General features: G+C 42.3%; 2 protein-coding genes across 8 annotated transcripts in view; both read right to left on the minus strand.

Annotated features, from left to right (window-relative positions):
• The window catches only part of KIF27 (kinesin family member 27), a 28,764-nt gene extending 22,220 nt beyond the window's left edge, over positions 1 to 6,544 (minus strand). For 4 of the 7 annotated variants that reach the window (XM_083464768.1, XM_083464766.1, XM_083464765.1 and 1 more), the window contains exons 1-3: positions 6,210 to 6,544; positions 4,584 to 4,980; positions 2,490 to 2,690 (exon numbers count right to left, since the gene is read on the minus strand). In XM_083464768.1, coding sequence (XP_083320894.1) covers positions 2,490 to 2,690; positions 4,584 to 4,881 — 499 coding nt within the window. In that variant the 5' untranslated portion in view covers positions 4,882 to 4,980; positions 6,210 to 6,544. The remainder of the gene's footprint in view (positions 1 to 2,489; positions 2,691 to 4,583; positions 4,981 to 6,209) is intronic. The other 3 variants (XM_083464769.1, XM_083464764.1, XM_083464767.1) reach the window with 2 other exon arrangements.
• A 3,167-nt stretch (positions 6,545 to 9,711) lies between these two features.
• Positions 9,712 to 20,489, minus strand: QNG1 (Q-nucleotide N-glycosylase 1). The gene is made up of 5 exons (XM_083465058.1): positions 20,363 to 20,489; positions 18,105 to 18,456; positions 16,286 to 16,545; positions 10,920 to 11,115; positions 9,712 to 10,419 (listed from the first exon to the last, which is right to left on the minus strand). The coding sequence occupies exons 2-5, from the start codon at positions 18,439 to 18,441 to the stop codon at positions 10,187 to 10,189; spliced, it is 1,026 nt and encodes a 341-aa protein (XP_083321184.1). The 5' UTR covers positions 18,442 to 18,456; positions 20,363 to 20,489; the 3' UTR covers positions 9,712 to 10,186.
• Between the last annotated feature and the right edge of the window lie 303 nt (positions 20,490 to 20,792).

Here is a 20,792-nt window from a genome sequence, read left to right on the forward strand (position 1 = left end):
AAGGACAAAGTTTTGACAGTGGCAGTGATGTATTGGGAAAGTGAACCTATCACCACACAACACACATTGCAACATTGGTTGTGGGCAGCATTTTATGACCCTGATCTGTTTGTTTAATCTACCTATTGCCAATGCTTCTCTGCCTACATTTTAAAATGTAGTATAGTGTTATAGCACTACAACAGTATTCTTATAATGCTATACCTCTTTAATTTTAAAAAATAACACCGTGGTTATTAAATGACACTCTCCACAAGAGAATGTGTGCTGAGCTGCAATTGATCCTATCTACAGCAACTCTGTCACACTCACTGGTGTAGACAGAAAGCACAATGCTCCTAACAGCAGGGAAAATCAGTTGCAATTCCACTTGTAGCTTACAATGGAAAAGCAATAATTCGGAATCACTAGGAGCACCTGGAAGAGTGTTGCGAGTGTTATGTACTGAAGTTCTCACCCTGGGCCAGCAGGGGGATACTGTAGATAGTTCAGGTCCACATATGCAAATAAGGGATTGAAAGTGACGTTCAGTGATTGGATAGTTACAGAAAGTTGTTACAGTTACTTTCTAGTGGAGCTCTATATAAGCAGGCTGGCTGAACCCTTCAGTTCAGTTCTGTTCTGGCCTCTGAATAAACAATAGCTGTTTGAAGAATCGCTGTGTCGTCTGATATGTTCACCCACAACTTAACAGTGAGTGTGCACACACACAAACACACACACACCATAGCTGATCACACAAAGTGTATTTAATCTCAGGCATCTCAGGGACAACTGGGAACAAATCCTGTCTAAAACTGGTGAGCTGCTGACAAGACAGTGTTGACAATACTGAGCTAGATGGAGCAAGAGTCAGACTTGGTAAAAACACACTAAGTTTCATACTATATTTTTCTTCTTCTGTATATAGTGACTGATCAATGTAATAAAAATAATATTAAAAAATAAAATGGCATAAAAATTGGGATTGGAATTAATGGGAGACAAAAGGCTGACAATGCTGCTCTATAGTTATATTTCTTTATTTCTTTACCCTGTCCTTTAGCCAATAAAAAGAGCTTTCAGAGCAGCTCACAAAAATCAGTACTAAGACTGGCCCTGCACTCAGGCTCACAGTCTAAAGAGACACAACACACAAGAAAAAAAGAACGGGGGGGGAGAAAGGAAAAGCAAGATCAAGCACAGGTAATTTGCTTTCCAAGTTCATAGCTGTATGTTCTGGTGACCTTTAAAAAAACTCTGTGTCATTCTCTCATCCCTGTTCATTTCGGAACAAGCATCGGCATCTGTAAAACCAGTACACCAGGGGTGTGGGGTAGAGAGGCCTGGAGGGCCAAATGTGTTCTATGAAAATGTCGTGAAATATTACAACTGGAAGACAGTTTAGGTGGAGAAAAATTACTCTAATTAAAAAATATAGTGGAGATGTTTAAGCTATAAACAGAATGTTATTAGGTATTAAACAGCAAGTTATCACATCCGTTTTAAAGACTTGCCTAATTTCAAGCATCTACAGTGGTACCTCGGGTTACATACGCTTCAGGTTACATACGCTTCAGGTTACAGACTCCGCTAACCCAGAAATAGTACCTCGGGTTAAGAACTTTGCTTCAGGATGACAACAGAAATTGCGCCGCGGCGGCGCGGCAGCAGCAAGAGGCCCCATTAGCTAAAGTGGTGCTTCAGGGTAAAAACAGTTTAATGTTAAGAACGGACCTCCGGAACGCATTAAGTAGGTAACCAGAGATACCACTGTACTTAAACCACAAGTGACATTATCATCAACAATGATGCACAGCATAAAGAAGTTGCTTCTGGGGACCAGCTTTACAGGGGACACATTGGGTTGCAGGAGAAAAGGGAAATCAGAGTATATTGCCTTCCTCACTTCCACCAGCAGGAGAATTCTCGTAGCAGAGTTCTACCCATGGGCAGTCTTGCTCCAATCCAATATATATTTTCATCTCTGTAAAGACTTGAAGTTACGTTCATACCACAGCAGAGGCAACTGTTTTCATGTAGTATTTTGGATGTAATGATATGCTATTAGAAATGTCTTATTAGCAGTAGCCTTTTGACATCAATACTTGTATGTTTTAAAAATTCATTATTATTATTTTTTTGAGCACATGGATAATATGGACGGATTAGCTACATACGAACAAACTGCATGTCGACACAAAATAAGAATGGATAAATATGAAGAAATCTGGAAAGAATATTTAAGCAATAAGGCAGATAGTGGTGGGAAGTAGGTGGATGAGAGGTGGGAAAATATTGTTAAAAAAGGTATAGTCGTAGGTATATCAGTGTATTCAAATCTGAATTGTCAAATTGTGTTATTATTGTTATTATGGTTTTTGTTGTATGTGTCTTGTTGATGTTTTGTATCGAAAAAATGATTAAACAAATTTTAAAAGAATCATTTAGAATATTACTTACTGCCAAGCAAGCAAGAGCAAACAGACAAATTAAGTTTAAATAATTACCTGTATTGCCCTTTTCATCTTCTCTAATTTGTAGATATTTCATAGAGGTTTCTAGTTCCAAAAGATCTCTGAGTTCCTCTTTGTAGACCTCGATGTAAGAAACTTTCACAGTGAAATCAATATTATGGTTTTCTGAAATAATCTGAAATATTTCCTCAATTGCACGTGGAATGATACCTCTCTCTTCTTCTGCAACTGATGCTAAAACGAAACAAGAAAACAGCCTAAGCACCCAGCTAAAATTTGTACATTCAAATGCTAAAGATGTACACATGGAAATTCCACAAAGGTTCTAAAGGCTTCTTAGCTTTATGAATATGAGTCATTTAATCCTGTCAAGGTCACACACATAAATCTTTCCTCTCAGAGATAACAAATAGTTGGTTACAAATTGAAAAAAGTATTTGCCAAATATACTCATCCAAGAGGGGAAAGAATTGGTCAAAGCCTACAGAGCACATTGTGCACATCCTTATGCCCTCCCCCAAACTGAAAATATCCAACAATGTACAAGACCAAAAAGAGCCCTCAACACCCTCAGAGAATGGCCTGAACTAAATATGAAGTCCAGTACTGATGGCTACGTACAGCCAGTAAACATGATTCAAGAGAGTAAATGCTGTCTTCAATTATTTCATTATAATACTTAGTTTTGATATTATAATCAACCTAAGCCCAGGTCACTGGAAACATAAAATAGCTCCTTTCCTATACAATGGAACAGCCTATCTATTGACATCATCAATATTTGAACAGCAGGAGTCTGATTTCAGAATTCTGCAAACATATTGGAAGCGATACAGTCTCCTGCTATTAGAATTGTGGAGTCAAGCCACGCTCTGAACTTTAGCAGGAAGTAAAAAAGAAAGAAGAGAAAAAACACAATGTTTTGTTTTTTAAAAGGCCAGCATTTCTGACTTTGAGTCATGATACAAAAACAACCAAGACCCTTAGCTTAGAGCAATGGTAGAACATGTGTTTTGCATGCAGACAGTTCCTGGCTCAATCCTTGGCATCTCCAGACAGGGCTGGTAAAGAATCCTGTCTGAAACCCAGGAGAGTTGCTACCAGTCAGCATAGACAATACTGAACAAGATAAACCAATTGTCTCACTCTGTATAAGGCAGCTTTCTATATTCCTAAGTCTGCATTCAAGATCAAATTGGTACTATCCAAATCGCCTGCAGATGTGTAGTTAAAAAGTGAGTGCAAAATTTATGGCTTAGTTTAACAGAATTTAATATGACACAATATGTTTTTCCCAATTTCTTCAGCAAATGAATAAATTGCTGAAATGTACAAAGTGGGTAGTGCTCTGGGAGGAAGGGAGATATATAAATTTAATAGATAAATAAATTGTGGTACTGCCAATGCATTTTTTAAAATGTCACATGACACCATAGCACAGAATGACCTGACAATGATACTTCCTTCTGCATCCTTATGGACAATGACTGGCACAAACACCATATTACTGTGTGGTCATTACCTATGGCACAGCTTCACATCAGTACAACTTGAAACCTTACTATGGAAAGCCAGGAGATAGACCACCTATCACAAACACATTATGTTCCCTAAAATCTAACTGATAATGAGTGGCTAATAGATTTTTATTTTATTTTATTGGGAAGTACTGTACCAAAGTGAATCCCTTACTAAGAAAGCGGTATTTCATAAATTGTACTTTTAGCTACTTTGAGAGTAATCTAGATTAACCCACTCTTTCTGGATAGCTTCTGTATTCCATGTTTCAGCAGAAAACTAAGATTAGAATAGTTTGATACATTTTAAATACTTTGGCTAATTAAGAATACTTCAATATGGCAGCAATTAACATAAAAATGCTGTTAGGCAGACAGTTGTACTCTTTGCACTGCATAACAGAAAAAGCACATTTTAGTGAAGAATTTTGGCTACGTCTTTTTTTAAGAGGAAGAGAAGTAAAAAAACCCACACACAACAGATATCAACAGATTATGCAGTTTATGCAGAAGTTTCCTTATTGTCGCTTTACCAATGGTGAGACATAAAATAACGTTGCAAGAAAACTATGATTAAATCATCATAAAATATAAGGTTTCAAACACATACCAACATGACCTCCTCCAATAGTGTAAGTCTTTCCAGAGCCTGTCTGTCCATAGGCAAAAACGGTAGCATTATACCCTTCTATCAAAGATGCCACCAATGGCTTAATACATGTTGTGTACACTTCATTTTGGGTTGAATGCTTTCCAAAAACAAAATCAAACGTGAAAACACGGTCCTTTCCGATAATAATCTGCTGAGTATTTGGGATTAACCTCACACATACTTGATGGTTGTGAAGCACTTCTTTTGAAAGTAGAGGTCTTATTCTTACTGCTACTTTAACTGGAATCTCTTCCATTGCAGCTTGTGTGTAAAACAATTCCCGCTTACTTTACAAACTTCACTTTGAGAGAGTTTCTCTTTATTTCTGTCCTCATTATATTCTCAGTCTTCAGCACTTAACGGGGAACAAAGAGCAACATATTAGAGATTACTTTTCTCTTACCTAGAAAAGAACTTCTCTTACCTATAATGAAGAACTGCTCTGAAAAGTTATGCAGAAGTAGCATCTTCTCTCATTTTATATCCCAGAACTGCTTGAGGCTCTTCAAGATCAATAAAACCAACAAACAGAACTTTGACAGGGGAACATTTTTCTAAATGCTGTCAAGAGCCACAACCTGTTGAACTCCCATGTGTTATGCATATACAGTGGACGCTCGGGCTGCGAACGTGATCCGTGTGGGATGCACGTTCACAACCCGCAGTGTTTGCAACCCGCAGCTGCACATCTGCGGGCTGTGATTCGGCGCTTCTGCACATGTGCAAAGTGTGATTTTGCGCTTCTGTGCATGTGCGAACGCCGAAACCCATAAGTAACCCGGTACTACCGGATTTGGGTGGTCTGTAACCCAAAAAAACACAACCTGAAGCATCTGTAACCTGAGGTAGGACTGTATAATAGCCACAGGAATCAAAGGTGTGTGTGTGTGTGTGTGTGTGTGTGTGTGTGACCATGCTAGACTGGATACCATACAAACAGGACTGGGGAGACCCAGAATCACACAAGGTCACCATCTCTCCCCTAACCTACCTCTTTTGTGGGGTGGTGGGGGAGGAGTTGGCAGCATGCGGGGGCCCCCCCAAGTTCGCTTAAGAAACATTGTCTGGAACCAATAAAAAGCATAATATTACATTATGACTCTGCTCATAACAAGTACAGTGGTACCTCGGGTTACATACGCTTCAGGTTACACACTCTGCTAACCCAGAAATAGTGCTTCAGGTTAAGAACTTTGCTTCAGGATGAGAACAGAAATTGGGCTCCGGTGGCACGGCAGCAGGAGGAGGCCCCATTAGCTAAAGTGGTGCTTCAGGTTAAGAACAGTTTTAGGTTAAGAACTGACCTCCGGAACGAATTAAGTACTTAACCTGAGGTACCACTGTAATGGGAAAAGGGATGCAACAGAACCACGCAAAGAATAAAACCCAGTTTGCAAAATACTTCCTTTCACAAGTCACAAGAGTCTTCCACAGCCTAAAGATCCTTTACAGCCCGAACCTATCTAGGCCTGTTTACTCAGAAGTAAGACCCGCCCCCCTCCCCAAAGCGGCCAAGAGGGCTCCCTCCCAAGCAAGCGCTTCAGATGTTGCTAAATGGCCCAAAACAAAAGTTGGGATAGTTGCCTCTCGCCGTCGGGCTGCCGTCAGGGAAAAGCAGCAGCTGGGCTTTGCGCGCAGGGAAGGGTGAACTCGGAAACTCTCCGTCCGGCGAAGCGCGCTTCTCCTCGCCCGCCCCGGGAGCCACCCCTCTCCGGCCACCGCCGCCGCCGCCGCCGCCACGGAGCCTGCGCTGCTGGCGGGACGAGGAGGAGGAGGAGGAGCGGGGCGCCGCGTCCCGCCGCACCCGAGGCGAAACCGCCCTCCTTCCCTCCCGCCGCAAAGATCCGCGGCTTCCTCGCGCCCGCCCCGCGCCCACGTTTGTTTACGCCGGTCGCTAGGCAACCGAGCGGGCCTCTCGCGCTGGCGACGGGCAGCCGGCGGCTTCCTCAAGAGCGGCGCCGCCTCCGCGTTCTCGCCGCGGCCCTCCGGGGCGCAGCGCCCCCTGCAGGCGCAAGCCGCGCTTCCCGCCGAGGCCGCGCGGTTTGCCTTGAACACGGGTAGGCAAACTAAGGGCCGGATGCGGCCCAGTCGCCTTCTCAATCCGGCCCGCGGGCGGTCCGGGGATCAACGTGTTTTTATTTTTAAAAAATTATTGGTTTTCACAACATTATAAACAAATAAACACATAAAACAAACAAACATAAATCACAGCCTTATTAAAAATTACACTTATTACCATTGTTAAGTGACTTCCTCGCTTCCCCTTAGTTGAATTTCATTGCATGTCCTTTTAACGGTTTTCCAAATCACAGTTCTTAAAAAAAATTAACTTAAACATTAACATCCTTAGATCTTCACATTATGAAATTAAACATATGAATTCATCACTTAAATAAAATCCTAGGCCAATTAAGTATCTGCAAGCTGTTTTCAGTTAATTAAACTTAACATATTTAACTAAGTAATCATTAAATTTGATCCAATCTTCCTGATACTCCTCCTTCTGGTCGCGGACTCTTCCGGTTAGGTCGGCTAGCTCCAAAAAATTCATCTGCCATTCTTCTATTGTTGGTAATTCTTGGGCTTTCCACTTTTTAGCTAACAAAATACGAGCTGCAGTTGTGGCATACAAAAATAATTTAACATCTTTCTTGGGCAATTCCAAACCTGTTATTCCAAGAAGAAAGGCCTCTGGTTTCTTTATAAATGTATATTTCAACATTTTTTTCCAATTCGTTATATATCTTTTCCCAGAAGTCTTTCACCTTCAGCATGTTTTTAATTGAGTAGAATGTGTACATTTATTTAAAACGCATCTCTGGGTTATTTCCCCAGAGTGGCTGCGGAAACGCAGCCAGATAGGAGGGGTATAAATAATAAATAATAATTGTTATTATTATCATCATCATCAGTGGGGCATAGGAATTCGTTCACCCCCCCAATATAGTCCGGCCCCCCACAAGGTCTGAGGGACAGTGGACTGGCCCCCTGCTGAAAAAGTTTGCTGACCCCTGCCCTTACCGCTCAGATTCTCCTTTCTTCATCATCATCATCGTCACTTTATTTGTATGCCGCCTTTCAATAGTTAAAACAATGCTCAAGGCGGAGGGCTGTCAAAAAGTATCGAAAAGCATGAAAAATACTCCATTAACTGAGGTTCTCTGCCCCCCCAGCAGAGACCTGCCCCCCCAATCTCCCCCCAAAAAGCTCAACAATTTTTGCCACCCCCCAATAAAAACACTGGATTCGCCCAAGAACCGGCCCAAGCACTTGATCCTGGCCATCTCTGAGGCAACAGGAACGTTTTGTGGTATCCACAGGTGGCCATTCACATGTGAAGAGCTCAAGTCTGGGCTAAGAGGCTTTGGCACCCAAGGCGGACCCCAAAGTGGGTTCCCCAGCAGGGGAGAAGGCGTGAGGGGCCCACACACCAGGAACAAGATTGACAGTGGGATCTGCTGCCCCTGTGGATCTTGCCACCTGAGTCCACCTGAGGTGTGGGCCGGCCCTGGCAGGGCTTAACTGGAGCCATGGCTGGATATTTATGGACTACTAGGCCTCAATCGCCCCCATTTCAGCTTTGGCAGGCTGCCTTCCTCACCCACCAAAAGAGGAAACAGTATTGTGTGAAGCTGCCACGACTCTCACAACTCTGCCAGCTCATGTCTCTGCCAGTGTGTGAAGTAGCCACACTCCTGTACAACCAAGCTATGGGTCTACTGGTTCCAGGGGCGGGGGGCTTTCCCGGGCTCCCCCCGCTTTATGTGGAGATCCTCCACGTAAAGGTAAAGGAACCTTGGACGGTTAAGTCCAGTCAAAGGCGACTATGAGGTTGCAGCGTTCATCTCGCTTTCAGGCTGAGGAAGCCACTGTTTGTCCACAGACAACTTTCCGGGTCATGGGGCCAGCACGGCTAAACCGCTTCTGGTACAACGTGACACCATAAGGGAAACAAGAGCGCACGGAAACGCCATTTACCTTCCCGTTGCAGCTGTACCTATTTATCTACTTGCATTGGCATGCTTTCAAACTGCTAGGTTGGCAGGAGCTTGGACCGAGCAACAGGAGCTCACTCCGTTGCAGGAATTCAAACCGCCAACCTTCTGATCGGCAAGCCCAGGAGGCTCAGTAGTTTAGACCACAGATGTTCCACGTAGGCATATGGGTGCTCTGACTCACATGTGCCACAGCAGGTGTTAGAATTCCTGCTCCGTGACTGCAGTCATGGGATTTTTGTCTATCACATGACGGTGTATGTTTTGACTCCAGAGTGTGAGAAGTGACGGAGACAGGATGTTTGTGTTACTGTGTTCCGTGAAGTGGGACTATTGTCCTTTGCTTTCTCTCTTTGCTGTCTGATGCTAGAGGGAGCCATGTTGCAGTGCTCCGTGTATGTTTATTTACATATAAAGTAGATTAGCCAAAATGCTGAGTTATTGAGGTCTGTTATGCAAGCTGCAAAGACTCTGCAGATCCCTAAGTGTGTCAACGTCTGTTGGCATCAGTCGCTGTGACGTTTGGGATGAAGAAAGCTTTTGAAGCTCTCGAATGATCGACCAGGAGGGAGAAAACATGCCAGTCAGGCATGTGTCTCTACCAGGGTCCTACTCGAGTGTAAGAAGAGCTCCTGACAGCAGGGATTTCTTCAGGTCTCAGAAGGTATCCATCTGAAGCCCCTTACATACAGCAACGTATAATTGTCTTCCTTTTGTGTGCCTAGATTTGCATCCTTGTAAGGGGCTATAAATCGGGGTAGAACACATGCTTTGCATGCAGAAGGTACCAACTCCTATATCTTCAGGTATCATGCCAAAACCTTTTCATTAGCTTTGTCTTTAAAAGTCGAAAGTGCTGTTGACTGCTCCTTTTGGTTGTTGGTCTCATCCTTTATGCAGTTTTATTATGTATATTTGTATTTTTTTAATTAAAAAAAATTATAAAGCATCCTGGAATCCACTGGGATAATGGGCAAAAACAAAAATGCTTTACATAAAAATAAAACTTGGTTTTAGTTCGGCAGATATGCAGAACAAAAAGGTATATGAGGTATATGTATATATGCATATATGAACAAGCACACAGGTGATTAATTTGAAGAAGCATTTACTACGATGCCGTATTCAGCTTACTGGTACATTATGAGATATAATCCAGAATTATGTTTTCTATTATTTCACACCATTTTCTTCATTGAACTGAATACAAAAATATTGCTGAAACAGAAATAGAAACTTTATCAGTTACAGACTCAGGTGAGCTTGAAACAAAGCAATCGAAGCAGCAAAGGAACGGTGTAAACATTACAAGAAAATACATTTCCTGTGATACAGATAGTGTGCATAATAGCTTTTAAAAGAGTAGATTCTAAAAAATACATGATAAGTGCTCTCAATTTACTCTTTGCAAGTTTTTATACAAAACCGTTATTGGGTAACAAATAGGAATTAAATGAGTCATGACTAACTTAAGTCTTGCTGATTTCAATGGCACTACACTACTTGGCAGAACTCAGCATCTAGATTTTTGATACTATACTTTATCCTCAATCATTAAAATTGTATTCAGTAGTATATGCAACGTGTACGATGGAAAGGAACTCCCTTCATATCTTCCCGATGGTCCCGTGCATAATCCCATAGATAATAATCGAGGAGAACTGCATTGATCTTCTCATCCATGTTCTGGCCTTTCTTTTTGTAAAGCTCCAGCAAGTGATTGCAAATGAGATCACAACACCAAATAGAGCAACCTCGGATTTCCACTTCCTGGTAGTCTCCAGACGGGAACATGTGCCCTACAGGAGAGTAATATAAATTATTAAAACAGAAGAGGTAGGACACTCAGAATATTAAACCTACCTGCGGTACACAGCACTTTTATATATATATATATAAGATGGCATTTCTAACGCTTTCAACTTTAATCAGGATAATTCAGGTTATGTATATTCAATGGTTTAATCTGCAAACCTGACAGGAGCTGTGTACACAATATGGTTTGCTGTAGCTCTCGTGCCCTCCCACTGCTGGTACATGTGTGGTGGTGGTGTGTGTGTGTGTGTGTGCATGCCTGGGTAAAACAGATAATGCACAGGAGAGGATGCCTCCTCGCTAGTGTGTACAGCAACATGCCAATGTAACTTGAAATGCAGAAGGGGAAACAACCTTTCTTCATTTTAAACCACTAATGTGTACATAGCCTAAGATAGGTGGTGATACATTTAGCAAAAGAGGTTAACAATGTGGTCCAAATTCTCAAACATTACATTTTTGATTATCCTGAATGGTTTCATACCTTCCTTGAGTTTTTTCATTAGTTCATCAGAATATTTCATTGCTCCCAAGTGAACAAGCACCTGTGGTATTCTATAATCAGCAAATATAGTCACACTGGAAATATCAGCGAAGCAGCCGTCTCCTTTTCCTTCCAGGACACTCCAAGTGTCAGCCACAAGAATCTGCGCTCGTTTGTAGAAAGCCACCTTTCTACCCTGATAGGCAAAGGAAAAATATACACCATTATGATACTTCAAGGTTCTTTTTGACAACTTATAGCATAGGTGCATGTTGAGACCTCTCTGTCAAAACAGCCTGGAAACTTCAGTGACTCCCAAAGAGGGGGGCTAGATTAACAACTAGAACTGGGCGATTCACTTGCATTGCAACAGCACTTAGTCATGTACACTGGCTTCTAATCTGGTTCAGGAGTGCAATATAAATGTTACAGAATCATAGAGTTGGGAGTGACCAAGAGGGTGTTCTAGTCTAGTCCAGCCCTCTGCTATACAGGAATCTTTTGCCCAGTTCAATAATAAAGAAATCCTCATCAACAGTAGGGACTGCTGCTGCAATGCCCTGCCAAAGCTCTAGGTGCAGGTGAGGATCATAGACTTTATACCAGGCATGGCCAAACTTGGCCCTTCAGCTGTTTTGGGACTACAACTCCCATCATCCCTAGCTAACAGGAACAGTGGTCAGGGATGATGGGAATTGTAGTCCCAAAACAGCTGGAGGGCAAAGTTTGGCATGTCTGCTTTATACACTGATAAAACTATTTACTTCAGTTATTTCAGAGATTTTGCATTTTTGGCAAAGGGTTGTGCTGATATACTAATGTTTGCATCTGTGCTCTACACTGGATTATTTTTGTAAATCTCCAAACATCAGTATATTTCTGGATTCTATATATATTTCTATACATATATTGGATTTCATTTGAAGCAATATGTTTCTGGAAAATTTCAAAGGTCAGGTTATCTATTCAGATCTGCACACACATTCTGATCTGAAACGATCCTTTCATTACCTCAAAACTCCAGTGTAATCAAAATATTACACTTGCTAAATTATTCCCTGACCTGTGTGTTGTCCTTAAGGCATGAGACAAGATAACAGGCTTTTCGTGTACAAAAATAGGAGGCAGCCGATGCTTCTTCATCGCAGAATTCTAGATGTAACCTGATACTTGCAAACATACAGTAGAGACTAATCGGTCTGCAATCACTATATTCAGAATGAGTATAAATGCAGACTTCAAGGCTTTAACATCCAGCCTATTTTTTTAATGGATTTTTCCTTCATTCACCCAACTTCAGCTTTGTGTAATACCTACCTTGGTGAAGAGTTATAAGTAACCTAAAAGCTCAAGCACTATTTTTGCAACATTTTGACTGCTCCTACTAAAATGCATTGCCCAACTGTGGATTTCGATGATTATGTATGTTTTTATTGCTTTTTGTTAGTGTGCTGTAAAATTTACAAAAGTTCCAATCTTTAAAAAACTAGCAGTGTAATAAGAAACAACTCCATAACATTTGTGCCCTGACGCAGCTCTCATCAAGAATAAAAGCAGAATCTTTGTTACAATATTATTTTACTTCCATAATTTATGTTTCACTTTTAATTAAATTTTGCAAAATAGCATAGGGCAAACTAACCAAGCCATCAAATGTGTACATCTCATCAAAAGTAATGCAGTGCATGTGGTCAAAGTGCATGATTGATTTATACCTGACATTCCAATGCAGCAAATAACACTTCTGTATGTAGATTTCACTGGGGCTAAGAACTTCAAAACTATTACTGGTTTAGTTATACTGCATGAGATGTGGTTAAGATATATTCAGCACACCTGTTAACATTAGTACGTCACCATAAAATGCACCAGCATGAAATGATTCATTACATTGCTAACTGTAAACATTTTCATATCTATAATTAACAATATAAAAGTAATATTTATCCATTGACTAGGATGCTTTGAGAAGCAAATTCATTGAAGTAATATGCAAATCAAAATTATACACAACCAAAATTACATAATGGAATACTTAATTTTATTTTTTCATAGCTCCCTCAGGTGAATAATAGTTTTCAGCTGCTGTCACAGGCTGAGATCTCATATAGCACCTTGTAAAATGAGCAGAAAATCTATGGCTATGTCTCCAAACAGATACATAGAAATCCCATGGAAATCAACAGAACTTGCTTCATTACAATTATGTTTAGGATTAGGATGCAATTCTAATAAATTTACCAAGTTCTAGTAAGCATTTTTACTAAAGTGGTGAAATCTAATTCATTTTCACCACTTAAATCTCGTCTCACACCCCTTCCTGGTACTGCAAATCTCTGCAATATCTCAATCTGTTGCCAGGGCAACTGTGTTGACAATGCGAACAGATACTAGCATCCATCTTGTTAGAAGAATGGTGAAAATTTGGTCTTCCTTCAGAACATGTAACCTGGTAGGATAAAATAGCCAAGGGCTCTCCCTTAGAAAGCTACAGTCCAATTGTATAAAGATGAGAGGACTTATTTCTATTACAGAGGTTGTTGTTTACTACTGTTGGTTTTAGAGAACGCTGGATTTTTAAAAACCCTTAAGGGGCCTTAAATTCTGCATTTTAAAAAGACCTAAAACTTTACAAACGAAAAGTTCAGACAGTTCAATTGTAACAAACTACTATGCAAATAAGTAACAACTGCATACATTTGGCAGAATGAGGATTCTGAACTGACACTTCAAGTCTCAAGTTAAATAATACAAGAATGACAAATGATATTGTAGCTGAATATGCAGCAGCCACAGTCAAGTGCTCAAATCCATGGACACCGAAAACAAATTACTACAATTTAATATATTATGTTATTTAGCCAAGATCTTCCAAGTCACATGGTAACCAGAATATACTATACAACCCATGTTTGAACACTGAAGTCATATCTATCTATCTATGTATCTATCTATCTATAGATATCTATAGATATATATATAGTTGTAAATGTATAGGTAACTGGCTCTATTCAAAGATCACACTAAACCCTGGTTAATGGTGCTTATGGCTATAATACTCTACACACATGGGAAAAAGTACTTACTTTTGAGTAGACATGCATAGGATTGCATTGCAATTATGTTTTAGTGTGAAGTGTGAACTAACAAACCACAGTTTGTGATCCACTAGCAAATCAGAAAGCATGGTTTAAAGTGAGTTTTCAAAAACACCATGGCTCAGTTTGCATGTTAACACTAAATGAATCTGCAGCTTAAAGCAAACACACATGCAGGGGCTGTCGGAGAATATATTGTTAGTTCTTTGCTTCTACTGTTGCTGAGCTTCTGTGAGTATGCCATGGTTTGGCTTATGGTGTCATCTGAACCAAGACTTGTTTGACTTCTCCAAACAAACCATGATCTGTAAACTGAGAACAACATAGCTGACAGCTTATGGTTTCTCTGGAGCAAGAAAAACTGTAAGGCAAGGTTCAGGCAACACACTTTGCTCAGAGCAATGCAAGAACAGGAGGAGAACTAGAGGAAGAACAAAGCGGCCCCAATCTCCTCTCTCATGCTAAGAGATAGTTTGACCCTATTAGTGTGACCATAAACTGATTTATGGCAATAAACCAGATATGGCTAAGGCTCCTGGATGTCAGGGGTTCAGGAGCAGAGGCACAGGAAAGGGAGGAAACAGAGAGTGAGGGGGAGGAATCCGAAGGTAATATGAGCGACGACAGCGGACCGAGATCTCCGAGTCTTTCCAGTGAGTCGGAAGATTCTCAGAAAGGGGCGCCAGTGGTCAGAGCAAGGGGGCGCCTAGGGGGACACCCCAGGAAGAAGGGACCAGAGGGGACTCAGAGAGCAGCAGTTGGAAATCGGGACCAGCGTCCCCACCAGAGCGCAGTAGGGGGGAGGAGTCCCAGGTATCGGGATCTGGCGGCTCGCCGCAAGAGGGAGGACAGGAGTTAGGATTGGCCACACCTCCATCGGGGAGCGAGGAAACGGTCAAGAGGAAGGTTGAAGGCTGCGCGCGCGCGCCAAGTTCAAATGCACAGGAAGGCGGCACAGTAAGCAGCCCGGATAGGGAGCCAGGTCCTAAAGCCCGCCGCAAGGAAGGAGAAGAGTCGGGGGGGTCAGCGTCAGAAGAGTCCAGGAAGGAAGAGACCACGGGGGGTAGAGGGACCCAGAGGAGAAAGGAAAGACGGAAGAGGTGGAGTAAGGCTAGAGTATTAAGTTGGTGTACAGGAGGCGGAGACTCAGACGGAGCTTCGCCGGTCTAGCTTCTAAGACGTAGAGCTGCGCGCTGCGGCTTGGAAATGGAAACTGTAACTCAATAAAGACTTTTGTACAGTACTGCCGGCTAGCGTGGTCCTCTGTGAGCTGGGACCTGGAAGCGGCTCTGACAGCCATGGTTTGGCTTATGGTGTCATCTGAACCAAGACTTGTTTGACTTCTCCAAACAAACCATGATTTGTAAACTGAGAAACAACATAGCTGACAGCTTATGGTTTCTCTGGAGCAAGAAAAACTGTAAGGCAAGGTTCAGGCAACACACTTTGCTCAGAGCAATGCAAGAACAGGAGGAGAACTAGAGGAAGAACAAAGCGGCCCCAATCTCCTCTCTCATGCTAAGAGATAGTTTGACCCTATTAATGTGACCATAAACTGCTTTATGGCAATAAACCAGATATGGCTAAGGCTCCTGGATACAAGACTGCTGAGCAGACAGAAAAGCAAAGCAAACAAGAAGTTCTAAACCACGCTTTCCTGACTATCTGAAAGCCCAAGCCATTGTTTGGGTTCTAAACTACATTTGGAACACGCCATTGCCTGGTGTGATGTCTGAGAAGCGCCACTGTTTTGTGAAGTCAATGAAACACCAATCCATAATATTTAACAGTGTTTGCATTTTATTTCCCCAGAGAAGAATGGTGTCTATTTGCAATGGGAAGTTATGAATATTTAGAAGAGAAAATTTTCTACACTGAAAATTAGAGTAGATCCGGAATATATTCCCCCAAATGGGTGATGGCTGCCTCCCTGGCAAGAGACAGGTAAGCGCAATTCTCACAATATTTAGTGGTGTCCTGTCCTGAAGTAGTTTCCCTTCAGTCGGTGGGATGTTTCAATCCTGTCTTTTAATAAATCTGAATGCACAGCTGTCAACTTTTCCCTTTTCTTGCGAGGAATCCTATTTGGAATAAGGGAATTTCCCTTAAAAAAGGGAAAAGTTGACAGCCATGCTGAATTTGTTTTTAGCTTTTACTCTGTTTTAGTTTTGAGCTGGTTTTCAATGTAGGTTTTACTTTTGTAAACCGCTTTGAATTACATTTTGTAAAAAAATAAAAAAGCAACTATAATAAAAATTAAAAGAATACCTGAAATGAGGCTTCATCTCTAAAAGATGGGAAATTTTCTACTATTAGCTGTAGTAATGTCTGGGCACTTTTCCCACTTTTCTTAACGCATGAGAGGAAAGAGCCTCCAAATTTCTCCAGGAGAACTGTCCCGGTCTCATTCAACACCCGATGTCTCTCCTCGATTAAAGGCATGGGAACCTCTGTGTCCGAGCGAAAGACGTGTTTCACTTGCTCCAGGGTCATAGTGGCATAATATGAAGCGCTGGTAATGGGTATTCCTTCAGAAAGCAAAAACAACAAGGAACAGAAACAACCATACAATAACAGATGAAGCTCTATTTATTTATATCCCAGCTACAGAATTGCAAACTTTACCTTTGCTCGCGTTATTAAAGCAACTAAACTGTTTACTTCTAAATTGCCCAGCATCCTGCTTCTGCCAAACAGATGCCCACAGAAAGCCTGAAAACAGAACCTGAGTTAACCTATTATTTAATTTTTTAAAAAAACTTTATTTCCCCCCTTCAAATTGTGTTCATTATTGGATGTATTTCTAACTTCAGCTCCAGCTTCTGAAAGCACCTAACTTTAATCACAATAAGTACATAAAAACAATATAAAGCAGAACTTAACTCTCCTATGCACAGCCGCCGAGGAGGGCGATACACGAGTGGAAGAAGGCTCTAGCATACTCATCCCCTACCAAAGGCACCAAAATATTAAGTAACCCAACACTTAGGCAGCCTATGCAGCACCCAGTACTGGATTCGAAATGCCACCTCGTAGAAGGGAGGTGGAATCCCCACTCACAAAAAGTCCCCACAGGCTAACAATATTATTTCATTATTTCCAAATGAATCCTCAACCCTACAAAAAGAAATATTGCTTATATTTTGTTTAGATTTGCCCTTGATTACAGGAGCAACTGGTTTTCTGGTGATCTCGTAACGAGGATGTTATGTATTGAAGTTCTCACCCTGGCCACCAGGAGTATTGTGTATGTAGTTTTCACTCAGGTCCACATCAGTTATTTTAGGCGGGAAACCCTGGGTTGTTGTTGCTACAATGTTGACAGCCGGCTGCCTATAAAAGCAGGCCGGCTGAGCTGTCTGCTGTTCAGTTCTGTTCCAGCTTACAAATAAAGAGCTGCTTTGGAAGAATCGCTGTGTCGCCTGCTATGTCTACCCACTTTTCAACAGAGGAGCTGCTTTTTCTGTGATCTAGAAAATGAGGCTGTTACCTCTCTCCCACCCGACGAAGCCACTTCCCTTACACTCTCTGCTAAGTAGGCTTCCCAGAGGCAATCGCCTCTCTCTTATCAATACTCTGTTCATACCACAAACTATCATTTCTCTTTGGTCTCTCACCTCACTCATTTCTGTCATTCACCAGAGCTCTCCTGTGTCGGACTGTAGGATTCAGGACAAGGAATTTAAGAATGATAGCTGCTGCCCAATCTCAGCAGCTCCCTAACGTACCAGCCAGTCCAGCCTGCCTCCAGGCTCCTCAAGCTACCTAAAGACCACACAGGCACCAGAAGTGTTCAGGTTTACCCCACAGGTGCAGAGACTGTGAGAGGCAAATCCTGTGACTGGTTAATTCTGGTCCTTTGGTACTGGAGTTCTGAAGCATGGCAAGTTAGGTATCAAGTGCCCTGCTTATTTAAAATAATGATGAAACTCAGACCTGTGACTCTGGGATCCAAACCTAAAGTTGCAGGTGTATGAGTAACACAAAGATTTCAAATGCTGACTTGAATGGAGCTTTGCATTTCCCCCCAAATCAAGGTTATTTGCCCACAAATTCTCTTCTTTAATTTTGAAAATTAAGAACTAACCCTCATCAAGTGCTCTGTTGATGGCAGCGCAGAGAGACCAGTAACCACTATATGTTTTGCCTTTATACTTCACCAGACATTTGTGATCTTCACGCTCGGACCAAAAGGAAAAATTGAGGGTATCGGCAAGGAACACCCAGTTCACTGCATCTTCATTTGCCGCTTGAGGGTTCAGCTCATGAGAAGACTTCCAGCCGGCCACACTGAACTCTTTCTCCAAGACCTTGTCAAATAACATCTCTGCAACTTTCCGTACACCATCATCTTCGATGTACACATCTTTACTGTGTTCTGCTATGAATTTGGCAGATTCTTTTGGGTTCAAGAATGGCTCCATGGTCTTCCTATGTATCTATGTAAAGATAATATTGCCTGTTAATCTGATCTGGGTGAAATCCAATTATCGTGCAAGCAGAAACACTAATTCTGCTCTCTCTTCTTCCCAAGCACCTCCCAGTCCTTATTCTCCTCCCCCCATGCCCCCCTCAACCTTCTGTAGCAGATTTTCAGGCTCACCAACGGCCATAGCTGTCAACGTTTCCCTTTTTTAAAGGGAAATTCCCTTATTCCAAATAGGATTCCCCGCAAGAAAAGGGGAAAGTTGACAGCTATGCCAAGGGCTGCTGGTGGCAAGGAGAGGAAAAGGACACTCTGCGTGGAAGTCTCTACCACCCTGCACATGGACAGCATTAGATGTCACCCATTGGTCAGTTTTCCATTCAGTAGGCTGTGCATGTGGGCGTTTTTTGCTCTGGTGTCTGTATGTTGAGTGTAATTGTTTTGGAACATCATAAGTAGAACACAGCACTCCAATCTGAGCTGAATTTGCGGCATATGGACAGTACGTGCAGGAGAAATGAACATACTTGAAGAACAACAAGGGAATGATTTCTGATACTGCATGTAGTCAGTAAAAAAAGCAGCACATGCACTCATTGTTCCATGATTAGGAATGTGTGACTAACAGACACAAAGCTTTCCAGCACAAAGACTTTGCACCACTGAGTAGAATATGCATGAATCAGCCCTCATTAATCTAATAAATAAGACCTAAGAGTCTCAAAGGTCAAGCAAATAACCAGCCAAGCCTCTCCAAGGAAATAGCCTATTATTGCAAGCTCAGCTTGCTGGAATATCTAGTTATTAGCTCAGAGAACAGGAACCAAAGCAGGGCCTGTGATTTAGAAGGAGGCAGAGGGAAAAGCTCCACAAAAACAGGAAGCAGGTCCCTTCAAAGAAATCCAGGGTCCCCCACAGAGATGCAGCCAGATGCCTGCAGAGGTGTTACTTCTTCCACAATTGTTGCATTTATTGCCAATAGCCCCATCTTTCTTCTTCTGGGATCACTCTTTTCCAGGTATAACCTGCCCCAACAAAAACTGAATGAACATTGCCTACAACAGCTTGTTTCTCCTTGCATTTAGGGAAGCTTTGAACTTGAGGGAGCTCATTTAAGACAGCTTCTCTTATACAATATAGTACGTAACTTCTAGCCCATTTAATAATCTGGGAGGGGAGGAAGAGACAGCACTTCTTCTAGCTTCCCTGGCCAACTTATCCCCATAGATCATGGGGATTCAGATTCAGATTATGTATCTGAAGAAGTGTGCATGCACACGAAAGCTCATACCAAGAACTAACTTAGTTGGTCTTTAAGGTGCTACTGGAAGGAATTTTTTTACTTTGACTATGGCAGACCAACACGGCTACCTATCTGTAACTTATCCCCATAGAGTCCAGCATTACCGACACTGGCCGGCAGGGCTCTCCAGGGTTGCCAACAGGACTCTCTGCCACCGCCTAGTTCAGATTAATGGTTTCACTCATAACTAGGCTTTCCAGGCGACTTTTCACTTCTCATTTTATCATTTTTTTCTTTTCTTTTTAAAGCGTTGATCTAAAATCCTGCCGTCTTGTGCAAAGCGGCCTCCAGATGCGGAATGCTAGCCGATCTGCCGATTTCCGGGGATTCTTACAAAGCCAGGCATTTCAGACGATACCAAAAAAGGCGCTGTTCTCCTCTCTCCCGCTCCCTTCCCCAATCGGATCCCAGTGGAGGGTCTCCGCGCGAGTCGTGGGGCAGAAGAGAATCGGGTCCCCTTCTCCCACGCACGTGGCCGCGCCAGACCCGCTCCTCTCCCGCAGGCCTGCGGAAAATAGGTGCAGGCGCGGAATCTGTGACTTTTTGCAGTTACAGCGCCGCTTTTCTCTCCTGAGCCAAAGATCGCGACGCTTCCGAGCGCTCAAAGCCCTCTTACCTCCGCAAGCGAGCAGGTGTTACCACGTTCAGACGATACCTGGACTCCGGTTGCAGGAAAGGCAACAAGATCCCTCCCCCGCACTCCGCTTCCGCGCGCGCAAATGCCTTCCTTTCCCACCTTCCTACCAGTCCTCCCACTTTCACGCTCCAATCAGAATTAGCCGTATTTACAAGCAGGCGGGCCGGACTCGGAAAGCGAAAGTAGCTGCGTGCAGCCTGGCAGGCCTCGTGGTCATCCGGGGCCGGATATAAGCTAAACAAGCTATAGCTTAGGGCCCCACTCTCTTGGGGGCACCCAAAAAAAAAATTAAAGGGAAAAAACCCCTGTATGTACATTTAGAAATATAAGATAAAAAACGAATAAAATAAAATAAAACCTACTTACAGCAACAGTGTTTTGTGTTGTGTAGGCTCCTATGATGTAAGTA

The sequence above is a fragment of the Podarcis liolepis genome, assembly GCF_965112155.1.
Source record: "Podarcis liolepis genome assembly, chromosome: 11".
Lineage (NCBI taxonomy): Eukaryota > Metazoa > Chordata > Lepidosauria > Squamata > Lacertidae > Podarcis > Podarcis liolepis.